This window comes from Sciurus vulgaris (genome assembly GCF_902686455.1).
Source record: "Sciurus vulgaris genome assembly, chromosome: 5".
In the NCBI taxonomy this organism is placed as follows: Eukaryota; Metazoa; Chordata; class Mammalia; order Rodentia; family Sciuridae; genus Sciurus; species Sciurus vulgaris.
In genome coordinates this window covers 140,731,454-140,753,849 of record NC_136465.1, presented here as the reverse complement: position 1 = coordinate 140,753,849, position 22,396 = coordinate 140,731,454, and the positions used below count along the sequence as shown (strand labels likewise).

At 39.0% G+C, this 22,396-nt stretch overlaps 1 protein-coding gene across 2 annotated transcripts in view; it reads right to left on the bottom strand.

Annotated features, from left to right (window-relative positions):
- The window catches only part of SYT1 (synaptotagmin 1), a 344,348-nt gene that overhangs the window by 5,222 nt on the left and 316,730 nt on the right, over positions 1–22,396 (bottom strand). For both annotated transcript variants that reach the window (XM_079141181.1, XM_079141182.1), the window contains exon 8: positions 2,060–2,193. In XM_079141181.1, the coding sequence (XP_078997307.1) occupies positions 2,060–2,193 (134 nt within the window). The remainder of the gene's footprint in view (positions 1–2,059; positions 2,194–22,396) is intronic.

The following is a 22,396-nucleotide window of genomic DNA, read 5'->3' as shown; positions in this document are numbered from 1 at the left end:
ACACAAGGGTTCACTGAACAAATATTGCAAAATAAATTCTTCAAGAAAATTGATGTCTTAGCGGCTTGTCAGTGGGTTCAAAGCAGTGTGGAGTCACAGGTCCAGGCTACTGAGTGTCCCTTGTGATGTCATTTATTTATATAAAAACTGTTGAAAGTAAATAATTATGCATAATTTGCCACCATGTGAAAATGTGTATGAGAAAGCTTATCTAAATACATGAACCAATGTGAGAATGCTGGGGTTAATTCTTATTTTTGGTCATTTAAAACTATCCTACTTTCTCTTTGGATACTTTAAATAATATTAGTTAAAAATAAATTTTTGGAGCCTTCTTTTGATATGTTGTACTAAGTCCAAATGCAGGTTTGGTGCCAATGATGCTCTCATACACCCACAAAATCAGGGGTGATCATTAGCTTGTGGTCAACTGTCAATAAACTTTTGATGATTGTTTGCCTTCCTTAAAAAATAAATAAAATATAACTTCTCTACTAAGCACAGGTAGCTGTTTAAATTTTCTTCTCAATAACTTGAAATTAAATAACATTCCTCAGTCAAATTAGTGACTAAAGTGACCATTGTTGACTACCATATTGGGCAGCATGGGTGACAAATCATTTCTATAATCACAGAGAGTGGGACAGTGCTGACATATATTTAATATTATTGTTAAATTCATTTTGTAAGACAGTATTAATTTTAAAAAGAGATGACAACACAGAATAGTAACAATGATGGAAACCCTTGAGAGTATTCCTATGGGGCTAGATTGTTCCAAGTGCTTTTATATGCATAATCTTGCTTTGATATAAATTCTGTTATTATTCCTGTTTTATATATGAGAGGGAATTCTCGGCTTCGGTTTGCCTGTAGATAAAATTAGGACAATAATTGTATGCGCGAAGTTATTGTAATTGTGTGTGTAAAGTTATTGTAAAGATGAGATTATCCATGTAAAGTGCTTAACTTGGACCTAGGCACATAACATACAATAAATTGAGCTATTATAGTAGCTTTCTTCATTGAACGAAAGTGTATTTCATTCATAAGATAGTATATTTTAGGAAAAGATTAAAAGTAAATAAAGATTTGCTGACTTTTGTTATTTTGGATATTTAGAAAGTTCCATGTTCTATTTATTTGTGTCTGTTCTTCTCCTTTAAGGCATGGGCAAACATACCATATGGTGTTATGGTGTTAATACCACTGCAAACATAGAAAGACATCAACTATTTAATAATATGAAAAAAATAGTATTGTTTTATGCAATTTGATTCCTTGATACCCATTAAAGACTAGCAAGAAATAGTCCAGAATTATTGGATGTGACCTTTGACCCTTGACGGATGTGAAAATGGGGTGAGAAAATTTAAGTATTTTTTAAATCCCTAAATAAAAGTATCATAAATTATCATTTATGATAATTAACAAGGGCTACACAAAACATCTTATCTGGATACATTAAGATATTTTGGGCTACTTTCTACCATAATTGTTGTTTAAGCAATTAAGTCTCCTTCTTTACAAAAATACTTATCTATTCCAAATCAGGCACAGGAAGACATATTTAAATAGCTAAGATACAACTTAGCCAAATTTTTGTATTGTTAATTATCTTTCAATAAGAATTCAAGATGATGCATATTAGTATCATTCAAAATTTCTTCTTATCTCTTTTTTTTTTTTTTTTCTCTAAAGATGTCATAAGAAGAATTTCTTTTTATGGCTGGGGAATAAAGAGTGCAAGCTCACTTTCTCCTGAACTTAAACCTCAAAGATGAACTTTTCGAGTTAGCCGAGTCGTTCTGCTGATTTTCTATTTTTTACCTTACTTCTGCTGAGCAGGAGGCCAGCTGCTTTTGGCTGAGGAAGCAGCACATTCCGTGCTGTGTGTTTTGTCATACGTCTCTTGATGCAGCTCAAGCATCAGATGGGCATGGCAACAGGAATGGCAGTTCTAACCATGGCATGGACACTGATAAAGGTTTGTGCGGATCACTTGTGTGGTCTGAAGGAATGAAATTGAATGGAAGGACAAAATTACGTCTGATGTTACCTGGATTTGCTCAAAAGGTACTTCAAAGCTGAAAGACTCATTGTAGTAGGGGTTAAGTGTGTTCTTTTTAATTGTTGTCTTTTTCTTCTTCAGTCTCTTGCCATTCTGCATCAGATGAATCTTCACGTAAGGATCTGAAAAACAGACACAAAAAGTTTAGAAGACACAGATTTTAGATCATAATTTAACTCATAAAAGGATCATGTATTTCCAACAGATGATTGTGTAGCATGTATTTAGCATTTTTTAAAATGTAAGCATATTTTTATTGGAAGATTTTAAGTAACCTGGGGGTATGCTTTTTGCCATGCTATTTGAATATTTACAGTTGAATTTTGAAGATGAGAGCAGTGGTGTGATGGTAAGCCAGCTCTTTGGAAAAAACAAAGTCTTGACTTAGCAATTTGCAGATTTCTGTGGCATAAGTATGCTCACCAGAGCCGATTTCAAGCCACAAATGGTTTAACAACCAGCTTGTAAAGTCCCCGAAAATTTAACAATTGCCTTCTGTGAGTTGGCAGAGGGCTTGGCTGCAGCACATGACTGCATGGGAATAGAACTTGACCGAGAGGACAAAGGAGCCATGCCGTTTGTTCTTTTTTCATTTACTCAACCAATATTGGTTGAGTGCCTAAGAAGAATCAGGTACCGTTGAGCCTCAGGGGTGTCGCAGTGAACACAAGAACCCCTCTCTGTCTTCAGGATGGACTTCAGACTTGTGGGGGGAATAAGAAGCTTGTGAAGAATGAGACACATGTGAATTAGAAGTTGACAAGAGTGCCGTGGAAGAAAGGAGCAGTAGAGATCTGACAGCAAATACGGGGGATGATATAATGAGTGATAAGTAGGAATGATGTTGTTAAGCTGCTCAGGTAAGGCCTCTGTGGAGGTAACATTTCAGTCCAGATGTTGTGAAGGGTCTCTAGAAGTCAGTGCGCTGAGATCTAGACCTTGTTCCTGTCTCCCTAACTACTAAGTCCTTTAAATGGAAATATACCCACCTAACTATGAGTCATACATGTGCTTATGTTTGAGAGAGAAATACAGAGACAGAGAGAGACAGAGAACACAGGGAGAGCTGAATATCCCTAGGTAGGAAAGGGCTTCATTCAAGTGCGCAAGGAAAGGGAAGAGGCCATACAGAGGTAATGAGAAAAGGGCTGAAGAATTTTCTGAGCATTTTCCCTGAAGCCTCATTAGGCAAAGGTAGTCATAAACAAGTCACTGGAGGGATGAGGGAGTTTCCACTGACAGCTCTCATTACTGACGGATGAATGACACCTTCAGGAACCAACACCCAGGATGGAAAGGAAAATGTGCCCACTGTTTTTCTTAAACGTTTTTCCATTTCATGTGTAATGCATGTTCATTATAGGAAACTATCAGAAGGCAATGATAAACAATCAAAAAATCTTTTTTAAATCAACTAAAATAACCACTGCTAAGCCTTCCAAATTCTCTCTCCTCTCTTTTGGAACATGAGGAGTTGGAAGAAACATTACAATCTAGTCTAATGCCCACATATTTTTAGAAGAGAAAACTGCAGATAAAAAAGGACTGTTTTTATCTCCCTCTCCCTAGTCATATTTGCTCAGTAGAACATAACTCCTGAAGGACAGAAACTTTGCCATATTTGCTCTTCAAATTTATAAAAATAGTGACTCGCACAAATGCAGTTTTTTTTTTGTTTTGTTTTTTGAGGGTTGGGGCGGGGATGGTGCTGGTGATTGAACCCAGGGCCTCACACATGCAGGTTGCCTTGATTCCTTGCTTAGCTCATTAGTAACTTTTTCATCCTGATGTCTAGACCTTGTTCCTGTCTCCCTAACCACTGACTAAGTCCTCTAAATGGAAATATACCCACCTAGCTCTGAGGACACAGAGGACACAGATTATTAAAAGCAAAGTTAATCTCTCCTATAAAGCAGGTCTCTGTATAATTAAATTTGTTCTGTTTTGGGGGCTATTCTGCACAGCAAATTCTTGCCCGTTCACGGTTTCTTGGTGGCTTAGAAGTTTTGATGATCATATAAGACAGCGCAATTTTTTGGAAATAATAAAATAGGCTGGAATGAGACTCACTAATGCTGTGGTTACTCTTCCTGAGTACAGCTAGTGCAGCTGCTGGACAACACGCGTGGCACCTCAACACCCGTAGGCTTTTGGAAACGTGGAAATAGCGTGGAGAAGTATGCAGGCTACAAAACTGCGTTCCTGATCTCAGGCACTCTGTCTTCGTGGCTTGTGGATGCCTTCTGCTCCTGATCACGAGCACTCGGAAACCTTCACCATCTGTATGCTGACAACTCTTTTTCAACACTTTTAGATAATCCATGTTGCCACCAAAAGGGTACGACGCTTGGGAGACTTTCTTTCATTTGTTTTCATTTATCTTTAAAAAATAGTAGTTTTTTTTTTTTTTTAACGTGGGTAGAAAGATCTTTTTTTTATGTCTAATTTTAATGACACATGACTAAATTTTCCAAAAACATGATAAACTGTGATCACAGAGGAGGCTCCCAAAAGAGTGATGAATGCATTTCCTGGCCTGCTGCCAGGCTGTTTTCAGTCTGTTGCTTGCTTTTGTTATGGGTGTGTCACTACCATTCCTCACCCACCATTGTCAGGCTTTGTTTGTTTATTTGATCACCCGTTGGCTGGACTTTATCTCCTTTCTGTCATAACAGCTCCTCTGACTTGGAGGTTTTCAGGACACTGTAAGGACATTACTCTCAAACTTTTCTATGTTGGTAAGCCTTTTTAATATTCCCCATTGGGTGCTTTTGTTCCTAATGTTCACCATTATGGAAGGTAGTTCTCCCCAAGATGCTACATTCTAAACCTCAGAGCTGGGGAATGTGTTCTATGGCAAACAAAACAAAACAAAAAGAACCCACAAACAAAACCAAACCAAACAAAAACGACAGAAAACAAAACCCCCAAAACCAGAAAGACAAAGCAAAACAAAAACCCCAAATCTTTGCAAATATGATGAAGGTCAAGGATTTCGAGATGAGATCATCCTAGAGTATCTAGGAGGGCCTGATCTAATCACAGAGTCCTTAAGAAAAAGAACCTTTCCTGGCTATGTTCAGAAAGAGATATGATAATAGAAGAAGGGTTAGATGTGGGTGTGGGAAGAGCAGAGGGGGAAAGTGGTAGGGGAGTGGTATTGGTCAAATTATATTGTTATATTGTGTGCATGTATTAATATGTAACAAGTCCCACCATTATGTACAACTGTAATGCACCAATAAAAAAATGTTTCTGATAGGGCAGGGGCTGTAGCTCAGTGGCAGAGCACTTGCCTAGCATGTGTGAGGCACTGGGTTTGATTCTTTTTTTTTTTTTTTTTTTTTTTTTGTGGTGCTGGGGATTGAACTCAGGGCCTTGCGCTTGCGAGGCAAGCACTCTACCAACTGAGCTATATCCCCAGCCCCTGGGTTTGATTCTTAACACTACATAAAAATTAACAGATAAAATAAAGGCATTCTGTCCATCTACAACTACAAAAAAATTTTAAAACTGCTTCTGATAAAATATCAATACAAAAGAGAAAAAAAGAAAGAAGTGTCAGAGGCATGCCACATTGCTAGCTGTGAAGATGAAGGAAGGGGCCATTAACCAAGGAATGTAGGTGGCTTCTTGAAGCTGAAAAAGACAAGGAAATAGATTCTCCCCTAGAGAATTCCAGAAAGGAACACAACACTGCATAGTTTGATTTCAGCCCAGTGAGACTTGTGTCAGACTTCTTTTCCATAGTTTCTTCAATTCCAAAGGGGTAAATGTGAAAATACCAAGCTCACAGTCATGAAGATGAAATGGCGTTATTTCGGCCAAGGTGCTTGAGAGTGAGTCTGGCACATATTCCTATTGGTCATTGTGGAAGTGAAAACTTGTAAGACAGATATGTGAATCTGACTCCCTCCAACTCACTTTACTGACCTGGTGGCCACCCTTAGTGAACAGGGAAAAAGCCTCTTCTCATTTGCTTCACAAGTAAGACAAGCTCTGATAAGTGCCAATTTTTTTTCTGGAAAGTAGTGTATCCATTCTAAGCAACCAGCTTACTAATGAAGAATTTAATCATGTAGGCAATAAAAGACAAAGATAGAATGTCTTTCACTACTGTCATATGGGATAGTTTTAAGGGGTGAGATCTGAGACAAACTCAACATCCTGTTCAGTTTCCTCCTACCCTCAGCGTCAATAGATCAAACTAGGCATAGCTGAAAAGTTAAGCTTAGAGTTATAAATGGGAATCTTATTTCTGGGACTCTTGGACAGTGTGAATCAAAATGATTTATTGAGTTCTCTTTCAAGATTCCAAAGCCAGCTTGTGTTGACACATTTGGGCATACTATGTGTGAACTGTGTACTTTCCTTATGCTGCTAAACATGAGGACACGTAGAAACGAAATTCTTCAGCTTTGAGATTTGTTGTGCTGTCAGGGATGAGGTAATACCCATTGCTAGGAAGACGTAATATATATACTCCCTCTCTTATTTTTCCTGTTCATTCTTTTCTATTGTGAAAAACTTTTATTATTTCTTCTTTCTGGTTTCTGCTTAGTCATAGAGTTGATCCTTCCATCCTTCCTTCCTTCTCCCTTTCTACTTTCCCTTTCTTTTTTGCCCACTGTTTCCTATTCAGAGTGAAGGACAGAAAATTGCTGGGTTAAAGCTACAGTGATAGCAGTGGCCAGATCATTTACAGTACTTCAGCACCAAGACAATGGAAACTTACAACATTGTCTCTGAACCCAGGTCAGAGGGCTGCAGAGAATCCCAGATGGTGACCAGATGAATGTTGGGGTCTTGCTAGCTATTTTCAAGGATTGAATTTGGACCTTATCTGACAGGTTTTATGATTGCTTTGTCAGCTCCAGTCAATATAAGGACCTCTGAAGATGAAAGGCAATTTCATGGCTCTGCCTGTTGGGCAGCCCATGCTGAATGTATCAAGGGGTGGACAGTCTGTGGTCTGGTGCCATTATTTTTGTTTATTGTGTCTACATTCAAGCATTACTTTTGAGTGAAGGACTTTTCACATCCCTCATATTAATGTAGGAATTTTCAATGTATAGGTTTCTAATAACCAATTTCTAGAAGGCTGATCTGGCCCTGATGCTCTAAGTCTAGCTCTAGGTGGAATGAAATATCACCTCCACATAATTCTTGAGGCATTGCAGTCCATTCCACCCACCTACACCTGCTATGTCCTGGATATACTACATCTGCTAGCCTATCTTAGGGAGTAAGGAAGGGACATGACACATATATTCTTCTATTTCTAATCTCTCCTAAGTACTGTATTTCTCAAGCACGCAACCAGGTTGTACAAAGGCTTAGTTGGTTTGATGAATTAGTCTTTGGAAGGGGTGGAAATAGGGAACTTGGGATTGGGGACCCCCAATCTCAAATCAAAGGACCCCCGCTCCTCACAAGAAGTTCTCTTCTGAAAATTCTTGATCCCATGGTAGCCGGCATACTATTCTTCCTGCTGAACTCTCCCTTGTTCCCTGTTTTCCCTTTGAGCATGAGCTGATACTCTTTCATTTCTCTTTTCCTCTTCCCCAGTACTCTCACAGACATATTTAATGAGTTTGTCAAATTTGATATTATTTCAACACCTTTAATAGAATTTTTCTCTGTGCTCTATTTCTCAGCCATTCTACAATGCAACCTTATGCTTCCATTATTATCGTTCCCTCTGTTAAGCAAAGTTTCTGACCACAGACTCTGGTACTGGAATGCATTGTCTTTATCAACTCTAGTGTTGCTGGTGCCAGTTTCCAACATGTAGAACTGTATCTTCCAAAAACATATCAGCTCAGATCAATTCAGTAATTAGTTTTCTCCAGTTACAGAGACCCAATGGGCAAGTTTTGCTGAAACCTAAGTGTAGCCCATGTGCTGTATTAGAAGGCCACAACAGCGTCGGCCCTTCTATACTTCATTGTAACCACTGAACCCATTCTCTTCCTTTTAAGCTTATCTTGTGCTATAATTTTAGCTTCTTGGACCATAGAGTTATAAAATCTGGGGCTACCTTTCATTCCTTCTCTATCTTCCTCACATAGCTATCTGATCTCTGTTGCAATGACGTCCTCAATTTTAAAGCATTCTTCCTATAACTGTTCAAGCTGTTTTATCAACCGTCCTCTTCATTAAAAATCTTGAGTGGCTTGCATCTCCAAACCCACAATGTTATTCACAGTCCTGTCCTGAGTCATGTGTCTCCCTAGCTCATGGTAGATACTCACTATTCCTTACAGGAAATTTAATATGCTGTGTCTTTGAATAGCTATCTGAAATGTCTGCCCCTTCCCCACATTTTTTCCCTTCCTCACTTTAAGCCTGGCTATAAGTCGCCTCTTCCCTGAAGATTTTACTGATGATTTTCCTTAATTAGAACCTTCAGACAAATCTTCCTTGGCCTTGCAGCATTTTCTTTTGTACTATATTTCTTTTCTGGTGTTGGAGAACTTCTGTGGTACTCTAAAAACTGAAAAGCAATATTCCTGTGAGAAAATGTGTTTTGAATTCAGAAGTATGGGCTTGAAGATGAACTTTGGGAAGCCCATTAACTTGCAAAATGGGAACGTCCTTCATTACAATTCCATGCTCTTATATCCTAGAACAGTGTCGCCCCCTTCTTTCCTTAGGCAGTTCTAATGTCAAATTATACTAACTCCATAGAAATATAATTGCCAAACAGCTGGCTGTAAGTAAGGATCCTTTTGTGTGAGATATAAAGGAGCCATTAACGGCTTTTTGTATTTACAATGGGAACTAGAAAGCAGCAGTTCAAAGCCGAATAACGCAAGATGCCTACAGTTTTTATCTTGACAATTTTGCATAATGATAGTGTCCTCTTTCATAACTACCACAGTGACCTTGGGCCCTGGTGACCATGGTCTTTCCATTCCAGCCAAAGATAAGAAATAGACTCATTTCAGCAGTGTCTTTCAATGCCTTCTGGGCCAGGACGCAGCATCTAAGTAACTTCAGGTATTATTCTTTTCATCCTTTCTTCTTTGGATAATGTTCACTGAATTTCAACTTACAGTGTTGGATAAAGAGAGTACTAATTATATCAATTAGGGCTCTAAACTTCAACGAACTGAAAGCACATTTTCAAATGGTATAAATTTTTGGCTTAGAAGATGGAAAAGTTTAGAAGTGGAGCTGTGTGGCAGAGAAAATGAATATTCCCTTAAATCTATTCCCCCTTATTTTTTCAGCCATAGAACCCCCGATGTTTTATCTTTGAGCCATTTTATCCATGTCACAATATTTCTCCCAGATTCTGTGGCTCAGGATGGCCAATTGATCTCCTTCTGGCTCTTAGATGTAAGCAGAAGTGATTTGTGTAACTCTGTAGCATATCTTTAAAACAGTGGTTCTCAATGTGGGAAATGTCTGGGGACATTTTTGATTGTTATAACTTGGAGGGCGAATGTTGTAGAAATCTAGGGGTAGAGGCCAGGGGTTCTGCTAAGTATCCTACAACATATATGAGAGACCCCAACAGAAAAGAATGATGAGGACCAGAATTTAATAGAGCTGAGATCCACAAACTCCACCTTAAAATAAACTCTTGTTCTCCACTCTTCTTTTTTCTTATAACTGAAACAAGGAGGTGATGGTAGGGTGGTGAATGAGTTTTTGCCTAGCAATATCAAGACAATACTCTAGGGGACAGCAGAACAAGATAGGAAGATCCTGTGTCCCTAAATGACCTCCTGCCCAAACTGCCTACTAATCTTGGCCACTCACCTGCATCTGGGCATGAGAAAGCTACATAATTTTTTAAAAAATGGTCTTTTTGAGCTCCTGTATTTTGGGGTCTCTTTGTTACAGCAGTTCAAACTGTTCCCTACCTAATACAAATTCAATAAGATCAACAAGTTCCAGGTTTGCCTGTGTCTCTGCTCTGTTTTCTCTGGAATCCTCCTAAAATTCCACATGGTTGCCTTCCACCTTTCTAGTTTTTCCTCTTCAGAAAGCAAATAACAGCACCAATTGTAAGATTCATACCATCACATAATACCATGTAAGGGAAAGGAGAGTCTACACCCAGAGTTCCCAGGGACAGTCATACGTTTACTCTAACTGAACTAACATAAATGAAGTGCTTGTTCTGTATTAATCCCTGTGTGTTATAGAGAATGTGATGAGCCAGGTGTGCCTAAACCTGAGTTGTGTATCTATCCTCCAATAGATTAAGGGAGCCAGGAAGACCTAATTTGAGTTTGGGGTATGCTCAACTCTATTTGAAGGTGAAGGCGAAGAGTAGAAGAAAAGGAACAGGAATCAGAAGATTTTTACCAAATGAATCGGGAATGGAAGATAGGAGTCAACCAATTATTGTTTACATAGTTTCTCAACCTACGGTTGCCAGGATTCTATCTCTGCCTAAACTTGGAAATCTGCATATACTTATTTGCCAAGAGACATTTTTTTTCCATTTTAAATCAGATTCCTAGAAATGAACAATCAAACATTTGTATAAAGTGGCCAAGCAGTAGCAGAGACAGCTGAGTTAAAACATGGTAGATTTAGGATTCAGTTTCTTTTGCCAACTGTAGTTTTTTTCTTATGCACTTATCAACTAACCCTTATTCCATCAGGAAGCCAATCACTGAACAGTACACAAATAATTAAATAGCAATAAGATTCACAGAGCAAACAATTTCCATTTCCTTCTCTGGCAGTTTCAACATATTTACTTGAGGGGATCTTTATAAATAATTTACAAGTACTTAGAGAAGACTACATTAAAGAGTTTATGTGTCTTTATAGTCTAGAATGTCTGTATAGATTAAAATGCTCCCTGTAATGCTATAGTAAGGTTGCAGCATTAAAAATATATTCTGTGAAAATTTTCTACATGAGCAAACAATTTAAAAATAAATTTATGTTAGTTAAGTGCAGTGCTCCCTAGAAGAAAATACCATTACATAAGTGACTACCACAGAGAAAATCAACCCCATTTTAATGAGACAGATCATAAAATAGCAAAGGCTGATTTAGTTCATTAATGGTGGCAGAGTGCTTTGAAGAGACAAAAGACATAAATGCAAAATACTGTTATTATGAACTAAATGGAAAGCGTTTCTCATGGTGGTGGGGGAAATCACTAAATTCCAACCGTCATTTCTAACATTGTCAAATGGTCTTCATGTGACTGCAAGCCTCTTGGCAAAAAATGTGGGAATGGATGTACAAAAAGTGAAGAAGGAGGAGACATAAAGAAAGGTTTCACAGACAGGGTGGGCTGATGGACAAGCGAGAGAGCAGTGTGTGGTTTGAGCTCCACACTTGGTAGAGGAAGCAGTGCATTTTGTTTACATAATTTGAATTTCTTCTGTCTCTGTTTTAAGGAGAAATTCCTCATCTGTAATTCAAGCTTATTTCTCCTGTACTTGGAAAATCTCTCAAGAAGGGCAAACAGATGAGAGTAGGAACAGTAGTAATTATGTTTGAGACTTTTTGGATGATAACAAAGAGTTTGGTGGAATGACCAAGGATAAACTGTACGAGCTGATTAACAAAAACAAAAACAAAACAAAAAAGTCAAATGATTCAGTAAAGCAAGCAAAATTTCAAAGAGCAAATTTGACATGATTTTTATTCCCCCTCTGGAGAGTTGGGTTTAGCCTCTTATCTGTGCCAAGTCACCAGTGAGATAGTTCTTTTTTTTTTTTAATTTTTTTTTTTTTTATTATAACTGAATTTATTTGAGTAAAACTCAGGGTAATGTTAGCTGTCTTGGATACTTCTAAGAGATGCTACTTATTAGTCATGTCCTATGAAATTTTTTTTTAGAATGCCCTAGCATGAACCCTATAGCATTGTGAGGTTTTAATATATGATCACACCACAAAATGATGCTTTGTTCAACAATGCTCTGCATGTATCGTGATGGTCCCATAGATTATAATGGAGCTGAAAGGTTCCTGTGATTCAGTGATGTTGTATATGCCATAATGTTGTAGTGCACTGCATTGCTTGTGTTTGTGGTGATTCTGGTGTCAGCCCAGCACACTGTCAGTCGTGTTAAAGTACAGCGCATGCAATTATGTATAATAAGGAATACTCAATAAGAGGTGACTGTTATTGGAGTATATATTCACTATACTATATTTTTATCAAGATAGTTCTTAACATTAAACATTTCCAACTTGATGAAAGAGCATGGGTAACCTGGCTGGGATTTTTAAGTACATGTAATAGGACAAATGGCTACCACTCCTGATCCACATCAAGACAGTTTCCAGGAAATTCAACATGAATTCAAAATGAAATGAGAACAATTGGGAATGGAGGTGCTCTCACATGTCACATGCCTAACTGTGGCTCAAGGTCTCCAAGGAAGTTACTTCAGCCTCCCCAGTTCTTGAGTTGCTTTACCCAGAATCAGTTGACTCTCATTAGCTTCCCATTCCTTGCATGTACTTGCTTCAAAACATCTACACATCTTCTAGAAATTGTGCCAGCTAAGCATGAGGAAGTTTATGGACAGAAATGATCTTAGGATAATGTTGGGAATACTTTTAGAAGGAGTACAGGAATTTTTCTTCATTTCCTCATTTTGAGTCATTTCTAGAACGATTCCAGGTTCTGTGTAAATCTAGGGTGGGAGGTAATGGCTTCCAAGTTTTCTTAGTTGGAAATCTCCCAGTGCTGCTTTCTCAGCTTGAAAAAGAAAACATATTTATCTTTCGGGGGTCTTGTTTTCCCTTTGCTCCCCTGCTTCCTATCCTAAAGTGACTGACGCTGCTGAGCCTGTGGACCTGAAAGAGGATGAACACTTGCACCTTTGATTTCCCCATTAGAAAAAGAGATGATTTTTTTTTTTTTTTAAGATCCATAAGAGTGTTGATAATGCACACATCCTATCTTTGGTTTGAGATTTTGCAGCATGAATAATGCATGTCCTATACTAAAAATCAAACTTTGAACACCTTGGTTGGCTTATTATTAAGTTTTTTTATTTGAATGCTGATTTCCCTTATCCTTCCAGAGATATTTCATTTGGTTCATTGATGGCCAAATGTGGTTCTCTTCATAAAACTGCAAAACTCTGAAATAAGCTGGCTTCTGTACATCAAGAAGATAAGTAGCTTTGCAGGAGAGATCAACTTCTAAAAAATAAAAATAAACTATGGCTTCACTATTATACTGCATATAGAAAAATTACATGGAGTAATACAATTCTGTGGTGATTTTACTGTTTTTCATGAAGCAAATTTGTAATGAAAGTCAATCATCTCACATTAGTATTTCAGACCTCAGTAAAAACTACAGTAATGTTATTGTATACACTTATTTCTCTGGAACTGACATTACATAAGATACTTTGTCCCTGATATGTGTTAGTCAAATTCCTTATGTAGAAAATTTGGTTTCTACGAATGCTTTAATTCTTTGAAAGACTCACATACTAACTGGCCACAGAGATGGCCCAGAGGAATGAATGTGAGAACAGGTCATGTCTTTCCCACATTTTCCATTTCCTTAAAAAACAGACATTCTGCCAGGCTGATAGTTTAAATGGTTATTCCATTTTTCTTGTTATTCCCCTACCTCTGTAGTTCAGAGTTCACTCACTCACTCATTCATTCACTCATTCAAGATCCATTATGTACCAGGTACTTATTTTTCAGCCAGTGAATTGTTCAACACTGTCTTCCCATGCTCGATGCAGAGAGGCCAGAGAGAGAACAAGAAAATATTTTCTAAATGACTGCATGAATCAGTGAAACCTAAGTGTCTCTGGAGGCACTCTAGGGACCACAAGAGAATCAGGATGTAAAGAAAACTGTAGAGTTCAGTTAGTCCTTCAAAAAACTTGGAATGTAGTTGGGAAGAAAAGACATAAATTTCCAAAAACCTAAGCTTACACTGACCTGCCTATTTTTGTAGTAGGAACCATACTTGAGGACAGTGTGGTTCTTGCTGCAGATGCCTTTCACTCAGTAGAAATGTCTACCTCTCCCTCCGACTCCACATATAGATGTACAATTTTATGAAACATAAATGCAGTGACAAACGGACAGTGTTTATATGTATGTAGGGAGGAAAAGAGGTCACTAGAAGGAATGTCTTCCTTTGAATTTATTTTTCTCCTTGGCTTTTCCCGGTCTTCCTGTTCATAATAGAAATTCACGATTACCCTAATGTGATTTTCATGAATAGGAAATCCGTACATCTTAAGATAGTTTCAGTGAAATGGGATTTTGTGTGATAATGTGGAATTTTATAAGCCACAGGACTAAACCTGCTTGTAATATTCACTCAGATTAAGAGTACAAAGGTAAGCCCATGTGCCACATGACTAGTTAAAAGTTATAAATTAAAAATGCAAACTGTTAAAATATATATTTTATATTTGCATGTTTTGACAAATAAACATTTATAATGACCAGGGATTGCAGCTCGGCACAGGTAATGCTCAGGGGCCTGGGCGGCAAGGGCACTTGGCACATGGGCAGAATTTGATCCTGGCCCATTCCCTGTTCCTCTTCTCTCAAAGTGAGCCCCGCCCCCCCACCCTCACCCCACTGTGTACCCTGTAAGAAGTTTCACATACACATGTGGACACCCCAGCCTGTACGTATTCTCTGCTCTTCCTTAGCCACCCCTTAGATATCGCCTTAGACATGGAGTACGCCTGTCTTTAGACCCCCATGCCTCTCCTTAAGCTTCTATTCAACCCCTCTTTAATTAAGCTCAGTTCTAATATCACTTTTTCATGAAAATTCTTTTGGTTTTTTGGTACTGGGGATTGAACGCAGGGGTGCTTAACCACTGAGCCACATCCCGAGCCCTTTTTATTTTTATTTTTGAGACCAGGTCACACTCAGTTGCTTAGAGTCTCACTAGTGGCTGAGGCTGGTTTTGTATTTGTGAGCCTCCTGCCTCAGCTCCTGAGATTATAGACGTGCACCACCACAACCTGACCTTCAAGGAAATTCTCTTGACTGCTAGTTCAGCATCCTCTTTGATAGTCCTCATAAAACCTTACTTCATTCTTACATTTGTGTGATTTATAATGTGCTTTTCCTCAATAAGCTCTAGGCCTCCTAAGGATAGAGATCACTTCTACTGTTAACAGTCCCCCCGCCATATCTTGGCACCAGCTGGGAACCTGATGGTGCATGTGTAGGTTCACAATAAGCACTTCTAATTGAGGAAGTGTTTTCTAGTTTATTCTCTTAGCATGTTTGAGTGAAGGCTCTCAGTGGTGTGGGGACTTCTTGAATGCTGTCCCTGGAAACCTGAAATCTCACAGGGATAGTTTGTTTACTGGACACTGAAAAGGTGACTGATGGAACTTGGCCAAAATAACTAATTTACCCAATAGCCCCCTCTCTGAGTTTCTCATCAGGAATCTCTAACAGGTATTCTACCAACTGGATAGGCCAGCTGGAGTAATAGTAGGGAGTTAATAGTTTTAACCAGAAATCTTCAACAAATTTTTGTTGGAAACACAAATATTAATGTTCTGTGGTTGTATCTTTTTTTTCACCTGCCTTATCACTTTTTGATGGTTTCCTGGAGTGAGCAGTTCTGCAGGTTATCAATATTAGATTGCCTCCATCATGCAACATCATAAATCATAGAGGGCGTCAATGACGTGAATCAGATGGCTAGCAGTTAAGGACATTTGTTTTTTTTAAACAGGGAATAAAGCACTGGAATCTTCCAGAAGAAAAACTGTTCCACCTCATTTTAAGAAGATCATGCCCTATTTGCAAAGCAAATTTATCTAATGAAAGCCTGTGAAATGTGTTTTTTCCCCTTGAATAACTGCCTGTGGTATGGATGAGGTTAGAACACTCTGTTCACATTCTTCCCAGTTTAGCTTCAGGGTGGGAAGGGTTGCTAGGGCTAAATGCTGAGCAGAGCCATATCTAGGAGTGAAGATTAGACAAGGAGGAAATATCTGAGGCAAGCTCATGATTTGCCTGGAAAGTTCATCTAAGAGAGCACAGAGTGAATTAACTTGGTGGAGCTGGGCAGAGGCAGAGGTCTGATTTTGAATCTTGTCTGGAGCTACTCTGGGTGATTGGGATTCCAAGTCTGGTTTCAAAAGGCTAATTCTCATTAGGCAGTGCTGGATGTGGACATACTTCAAACAACTCACAACTTGTTACTTAATCTGAGGGCCACTTTAGAAGGATGGTTAAAAGCCTTTATTGAGTAAATGAATAAGAGGGTTGACAAAATGTTCTAAGAGAAGCTACCATTTATGGGCTCTGAATTACAAGGGTTCTGAGTTATAAGCTCTCTGTTTTTCATGCCACTTTTGGGAAATAATACAAACGAATCAAAGGCCATATGCGATAAGCATTATTAATGCCTTTTAGGTAAAACTGTTTCTAATTCTACTCTGATTAATGGAGAGAACTCAACATGTGATACAATCAACTTGACCTATTTTGGATAACACTTGGCTAATATTGTTATTTGCTGCTTCTTTGAGCATAATCAAAGAATGGAATTTTCACAAGTGCACATTAAAGCAGCACCAAAAATTTCTGTAAAAAAAAAAAAGAAAAAAGAAAAGAAAAGGAAGCAGTAGAAGCATTAATCTCTATGAAGAACAGGACAACGATTAATGGAAAACACTTAAAAATTCAAAAAGCCAGATCTACATGTAATCACAAAAAACACATTTCCCAAAAAACTGGGAGACAAAATAGAGGTTAGAGTGCAGACTTTGTGGAATAATTTTGAGGGAATCGAATAGGTATTGAGTAGTCATAGTTTCTTTATGAAATATTAATGGCCAGTTTATACAACTTGGTCCTCACCAACCACTTGTCAGTCACACTCCAGCACCCCTAGAAAATGCTCAAAATATAGACGCTGAGCAAGGGAGGAAAAAACCACCAAAAAACAAAAACAACTGTGCAAATGGGAAAAAATGTTAGCACTGCTGAAAAAAATCAGCGCAATCATGGTCATGCATTTAAACTTACAGGAGAGGAAAGACGTCAATGTATCTCTGCCTGGTGTTTGTACTGCCTTTTTTGCTCTTGGAATGCTTAGAGACAGCTAGAATTTCACAAAAACCTTTGCAAATCCTAATTATGAGCAAATCTATGTACACACACCACACATACACATACACAGACTACAGTACAGCTATGGCATTTGTTTGTAAAAGCATTTTCGGGGAAAGAGAGTGATTCATGTGTAAGGCTCTCTCTGTGGCTAGTTGTTTTCTGGCAGTGCAGAAATTCCTCTAAATAGGTCATCATAATACTGATAGTCATCTCTGCAGTAACCAGCTTTCAAGGCAACTGGCTGAGGATTGCATTTCTTGAAGGGGAGAATTAAATTAGAGACATGCTAGTGGCAAAAGAAACTGCAAGCTACTGCCATGCAATTCCTTTATAAGCACAGTATTTGTCAGATATTCTCTTCATTATCTGAGGTGAGCATGATTTACTTGGTGGGACATTTATAGGCACTTGGAGTTTCCAGTGTGAATCCAGGGCCTGTATCTTGGCAGAAGTCTAGGGATAGGATATGGCTACCAAATTCTTAGAAGTACTCCAAAGTTTTAAGTCCTTGAACTGTTTTTAGCCAAAAGCAATCAACTAAGTTTCTGAGTGATACAGTGTGTCTCTTAACCCTGATCTCCCTCTCTGACCTCCTTCCCTGCCCTTCTGAGCCTCACTGGTGCATTGACAAAATCTTAAGATCTCACTAATTACTCCCAAATCTGGAGAGAAGCTAACTGAATGACTCTCCTTATTTTGACCCTCTTATCTAAAGGGAGGTGGATCGGCTACTGGGCAGAAATGGCTGCTTCTTTCTGACATCATGTATATCAGAAAACATCCCATGTTGAATAGAAAGGAGGTTTTTATCTCGTATTGTTCACATGCCTTATTCCTGTTGCTTAGAATAAGAATAGTGCCTTGTAAGGGAGACTCAATAAAAACTTGTTGAATGATTGGAAAAACCTGAACAAAACCTAGAGCGTTCTCCTTCATGGTAGGTAGGTGTCCTGATTGAAGGAAGGAGTTAAAAAAGGCTCAGAACATCTAACACAGCCCAGAGTAGGCAGGGGATCACAGGAGTCCTAATCCATATGACATCACACAGCGGCAGCAGCTTGTCCCTTCCCTCTCTACCACCTTCTCCATTCCCTTCAACTTGGGCACAGTGGACGGTATACACAATCATGTTCTAAATCCATAGCTTGAGGGAAAGCAAGGGAAATGGAATCAGCTCAAGTCATCAGAGCTGGGGGCCCGGAGAGAACTGTTCAGGTATGAACCAGAGAGGGGAAAACACTGACAAATACCCAACACGCTAAGGCAACGCTTCCAAACAAAAGCTACACAGCCAATGGATCCTTAAAAGGAGGGAACGTGGTATTCAAAAGAATGACAAAACCCCCACTTTTAAAGAAAACATAATCCCAAGAACAAAACAAAATTCCTCAGAAGTGCTTTGTACCATGATTCAAGTTAATGAGAACACAAACACAGGAAAATATGACCTCAAAGGTGAGACAATGGATCAACAGGAAGGGTGCAGAGCTAAGAGGTTGGGGACAAAGACAACATTGCAGAATGAATTAATAAAGTTGATATAGCAAGGAACAAAACAAACAGGGCTGCAAATAAAATCACTGACCTAGAAGAATGGTTTGTAAATACAAGGGATCAGAGAAATTAGAAGGCAATGGATTGGAGTTCAAAGCTCTGAACAGGAGGGAAATTGTTGTTCCTGAAGGGGATCTGATAACTGCAACAGGATGGGCGCGTGCTGCATGCCTGTGATCCCAGTGGCTCCAGAGGCTGAGTCAGGAGGATTGCAGGTTTGAGGCCAACCTCAGCAACTTGGCGAGGCCCTCAGTAATTTAGTGAGACCCTGTCTCAAAATAAAATTTAAAAAAGTGTGGGGATGTGGCTCAGTGATAGAGGGCCCTGGGTTTAATCCCCAGTACTGAAAAACAAACAAAAACAAAATAATAATAACAACAAACAGATGAAACAGGAAGCATTTACAAATGTCATGCAAGGACACTTCATTAAAGAGGAAGAACAACCACATCTGCAGACTGAAAGAAACTGACCACGTTTTAGGAAATATCAATAACATGATAATTAATATAACAAACATCTCTGATTGAAGATACTCCTCTAGCATTTAGGCAGATAAAACAAGTCACATATAAAGAAGCAAAAATTGGGCTGGCTTCAAATGTCTCCACAACATCCAGCATGAAGTCCATATGTATGCTAAGCCACATGTCAACCCAGACTTTCCATTGTGAAAAAAAATTTCAGCCAAGGAAGACCATATAATTGGGTCTTGGGAATTTCTGGTCACAATGGTTAGGAATAACGATGTAGCCAACCGCTGAATACCTATCCTAGCATTTTCCGAAGTGCGTCCTATGAACTCTAATCCTATGAGGTATTCTTTGAAACAGGGAACTGTGGTCAAACAGCTTAGAAACACAGATTCTTCACAAGTCCTGCCTTAGAGATTTAAAACCCACATCAGTATATGAAAGAATGTGAGATGTTAGAGAAACCTTTCTTTTAGACTTTTTTTTTTTTTTTTCTTTTCAGTACTAAGGATTGAACCCAAAGCCCCTGCCCCACATCCCCAGCTCTGTTATTTTATTTACTTATTTTTATTTTGAGACAGGATCTTGCAAAATTTCCCAGGCTGGTCTGAAACTTGTCATCCTTCTGCCTCAGACTTCAGAGTAGCTAGGATTACAGGTCTGAAACATATTTTTTTTGAGAGGGGCATGCTGGGGATTGAACCCAGGGCCTGGTGCATATGAGGCAAGCACTCTATCAACTAAGCTACATTCCCAACCCCTGAAAACACATTCTTAAACTCAGTATTTTTCCTGGAAACGAGTCTTGCTTCCTAGAACACCTGTTCATATCTTGTTGAAAAAGTCACAGATTCCATCTGAAGAAAGTTTTATCTACCATAACAGAGGGGGAAAGATTTAATAACTATCAGAACAGTAACCAATCTAAAAGTAATTCATACTTATGAGTGGTCCCACACTGCAGGACATAATGAGATTTTATTATTCATTCATCCATTTGTTGTAAAAGAATGAAATCTTAAATCTGATTTCAGGAAGGGAAAAGGACTCCCGAGAGCAGCTGCAGCAGGACCACTTTGAAAGTATTAGCAGCACGATTGCCTCCTGAAGCAGCTGTTTCCAATCTTTAAGCCCAGGCTCCACTTCACACCTACTTTGTTTAAAGAAATGCACCTTTGAGCTGCTTTACCACCCTGGAACTCTGGACGTGGCAGAACTTCAGCTTAGTGCAAAATGAGAGAAATTCTAGAAGGTGTACTGAAACCGAACACTGTTTTCTCTTCCTCAGGGAACCAGGAACAATGTAACTGAGACAGCAAAGGAGTAAATACTTCTTATTCCAGAAGAAAAACAAAGCCACCAGGACTTGGCCATACCTTTCCCTCCTCCTCAGTATTTCTCTGATTTACATAAGCAGTTTGGGAGGGTGTGAGACGCCTTCTAATCAGATTACAGGCCGCTGCCCCAGAATGCTTGGCTGTCTACACACATCATGTCTCTTTTATGCTACTTTGAACTGGAAAAAGAATTTCAAAATTCAAGACTGACTTGTCTATATTTCCTTCCCTTCCTGTTAAGAGACAGAAATGTGTGAGGAATGCGGAATAGAAACGTGGGAAGGAACTTTCAGATAGTGTTATTTATCTGTCCTTCTAAGAGACTGCCAGGAGCTGATCAAGGTGAGCAAGTGGCTTGAAGAGTAACTGACTTAGAAAAGGTCACAGGATTTCCAGGAGCAAAGAGGAGAGGGACCCAGGAACTGGAATGCCATGGAAAGGGCAGCAATTGCCAAGATATGCTGCCCTCTTCAGGATTTTTAAGAAAAAACATTTAGCAGTCTGTCCACCCATGTGGCAAGGTTGTGAACAGTGGGCAGGCTCCACACTTCTGGTTGGGGTGTTATTTGCTCGGGTCTAGAAAAGCTGATGATGTGCATACCCTTGGCCCAGCAATCCCACTGGCATGTGAATGTCCTAGAGATGCTTGCTCACATTTACACAGGGAGGCAGGGGTAGAAATGTTCTTCGTTGCATTTTCTGTGACAGTAAGGAACTGGAACTAGCTCAAATGTCCATAGATCAGATGGGACTATTTACCTATCATAGAACACAACATAGCAATAAGAAGTAACAAGGTTATATCAATTCACCTGGGTACAGCTCCAGAATATAATTTGGGGAATATAATTTACAAAATATAATGTGCAGCATAATATAATGACGCCATTTAGATAAAGCTTAAAAACACACAAAAAACCCCCATAGAATATAATACTATTTATACGGTCAAAAAACATGTGAAAACAAACTGAATGTGTATGTAGTATAAATGAGAGTGACAAATATAAAATGTGAAAACAGGCCTGAGAACTGCAAATGCCCAATTCAAGTTAACAGTTACCTCGGAGGAGAAAATGGAAGAGAGGAGAGAGGGAGAGGTATGCAGGATATTTGAGGATACATGTTATGTTTGATTTCTTTTGAGGCGGGGTACCAGGAATTGAACTCAGGGGCACTTGACCACTGAGCCACATCCCCAGCCCTAGTTTGCATTTTATTTAGAGACAGGGTCTCACTGAGTTGCTTAGCACCTCACTTTTGCTGAGGCTGGCTTTGAACTCGTGATCCTCCTGCCTCAGTCTCCTGAGCTGCTGAGATTACAGGCATGCGCCACTGTGCCTGGCACATTTGATTTCTTTAGCCTGGTAACTATTCATTTAATTCACTTTATTATTTATATTTATGGTATGCATGCACTATTTCATTAAAAAAAATTGAGGATCTCTAAGTCAGAGTCAACTAAAATTTATGAGTGCCTGCCATGTGGTTGGCACAGTGCCCTTCTGCATTCAGCAGTGCAGCAGCCATACTGGAGGAGTCTGTGCTTATAAATGTAATTGAATCCCATTATCTGGAAACTTCCACATCGAACTTTCAGTTCCTTTGTCCAGTATGATCCCACCTGACCTGCTGCCGGCTGCTGTGAGCTCACCATTCTGATTGATGGGTTGGTGGAGAAAGGAGCAGGTGGAGGAAGAAGGAAAGCAAGCTAGATTATTAAGACTTAGAGGAAATGAAATGAAGCTGATTTGGAATTCTGTTTTCTAAATTAATTCAACTTCTTTCTGCACCTCACATTCTCCCTCAACTTATCAGTTTCTCAACATAAACCATGTGATGGAAGATGTGGGTGGAAATAAACAAATTCTTAGGCCCTGGGTTCAATGC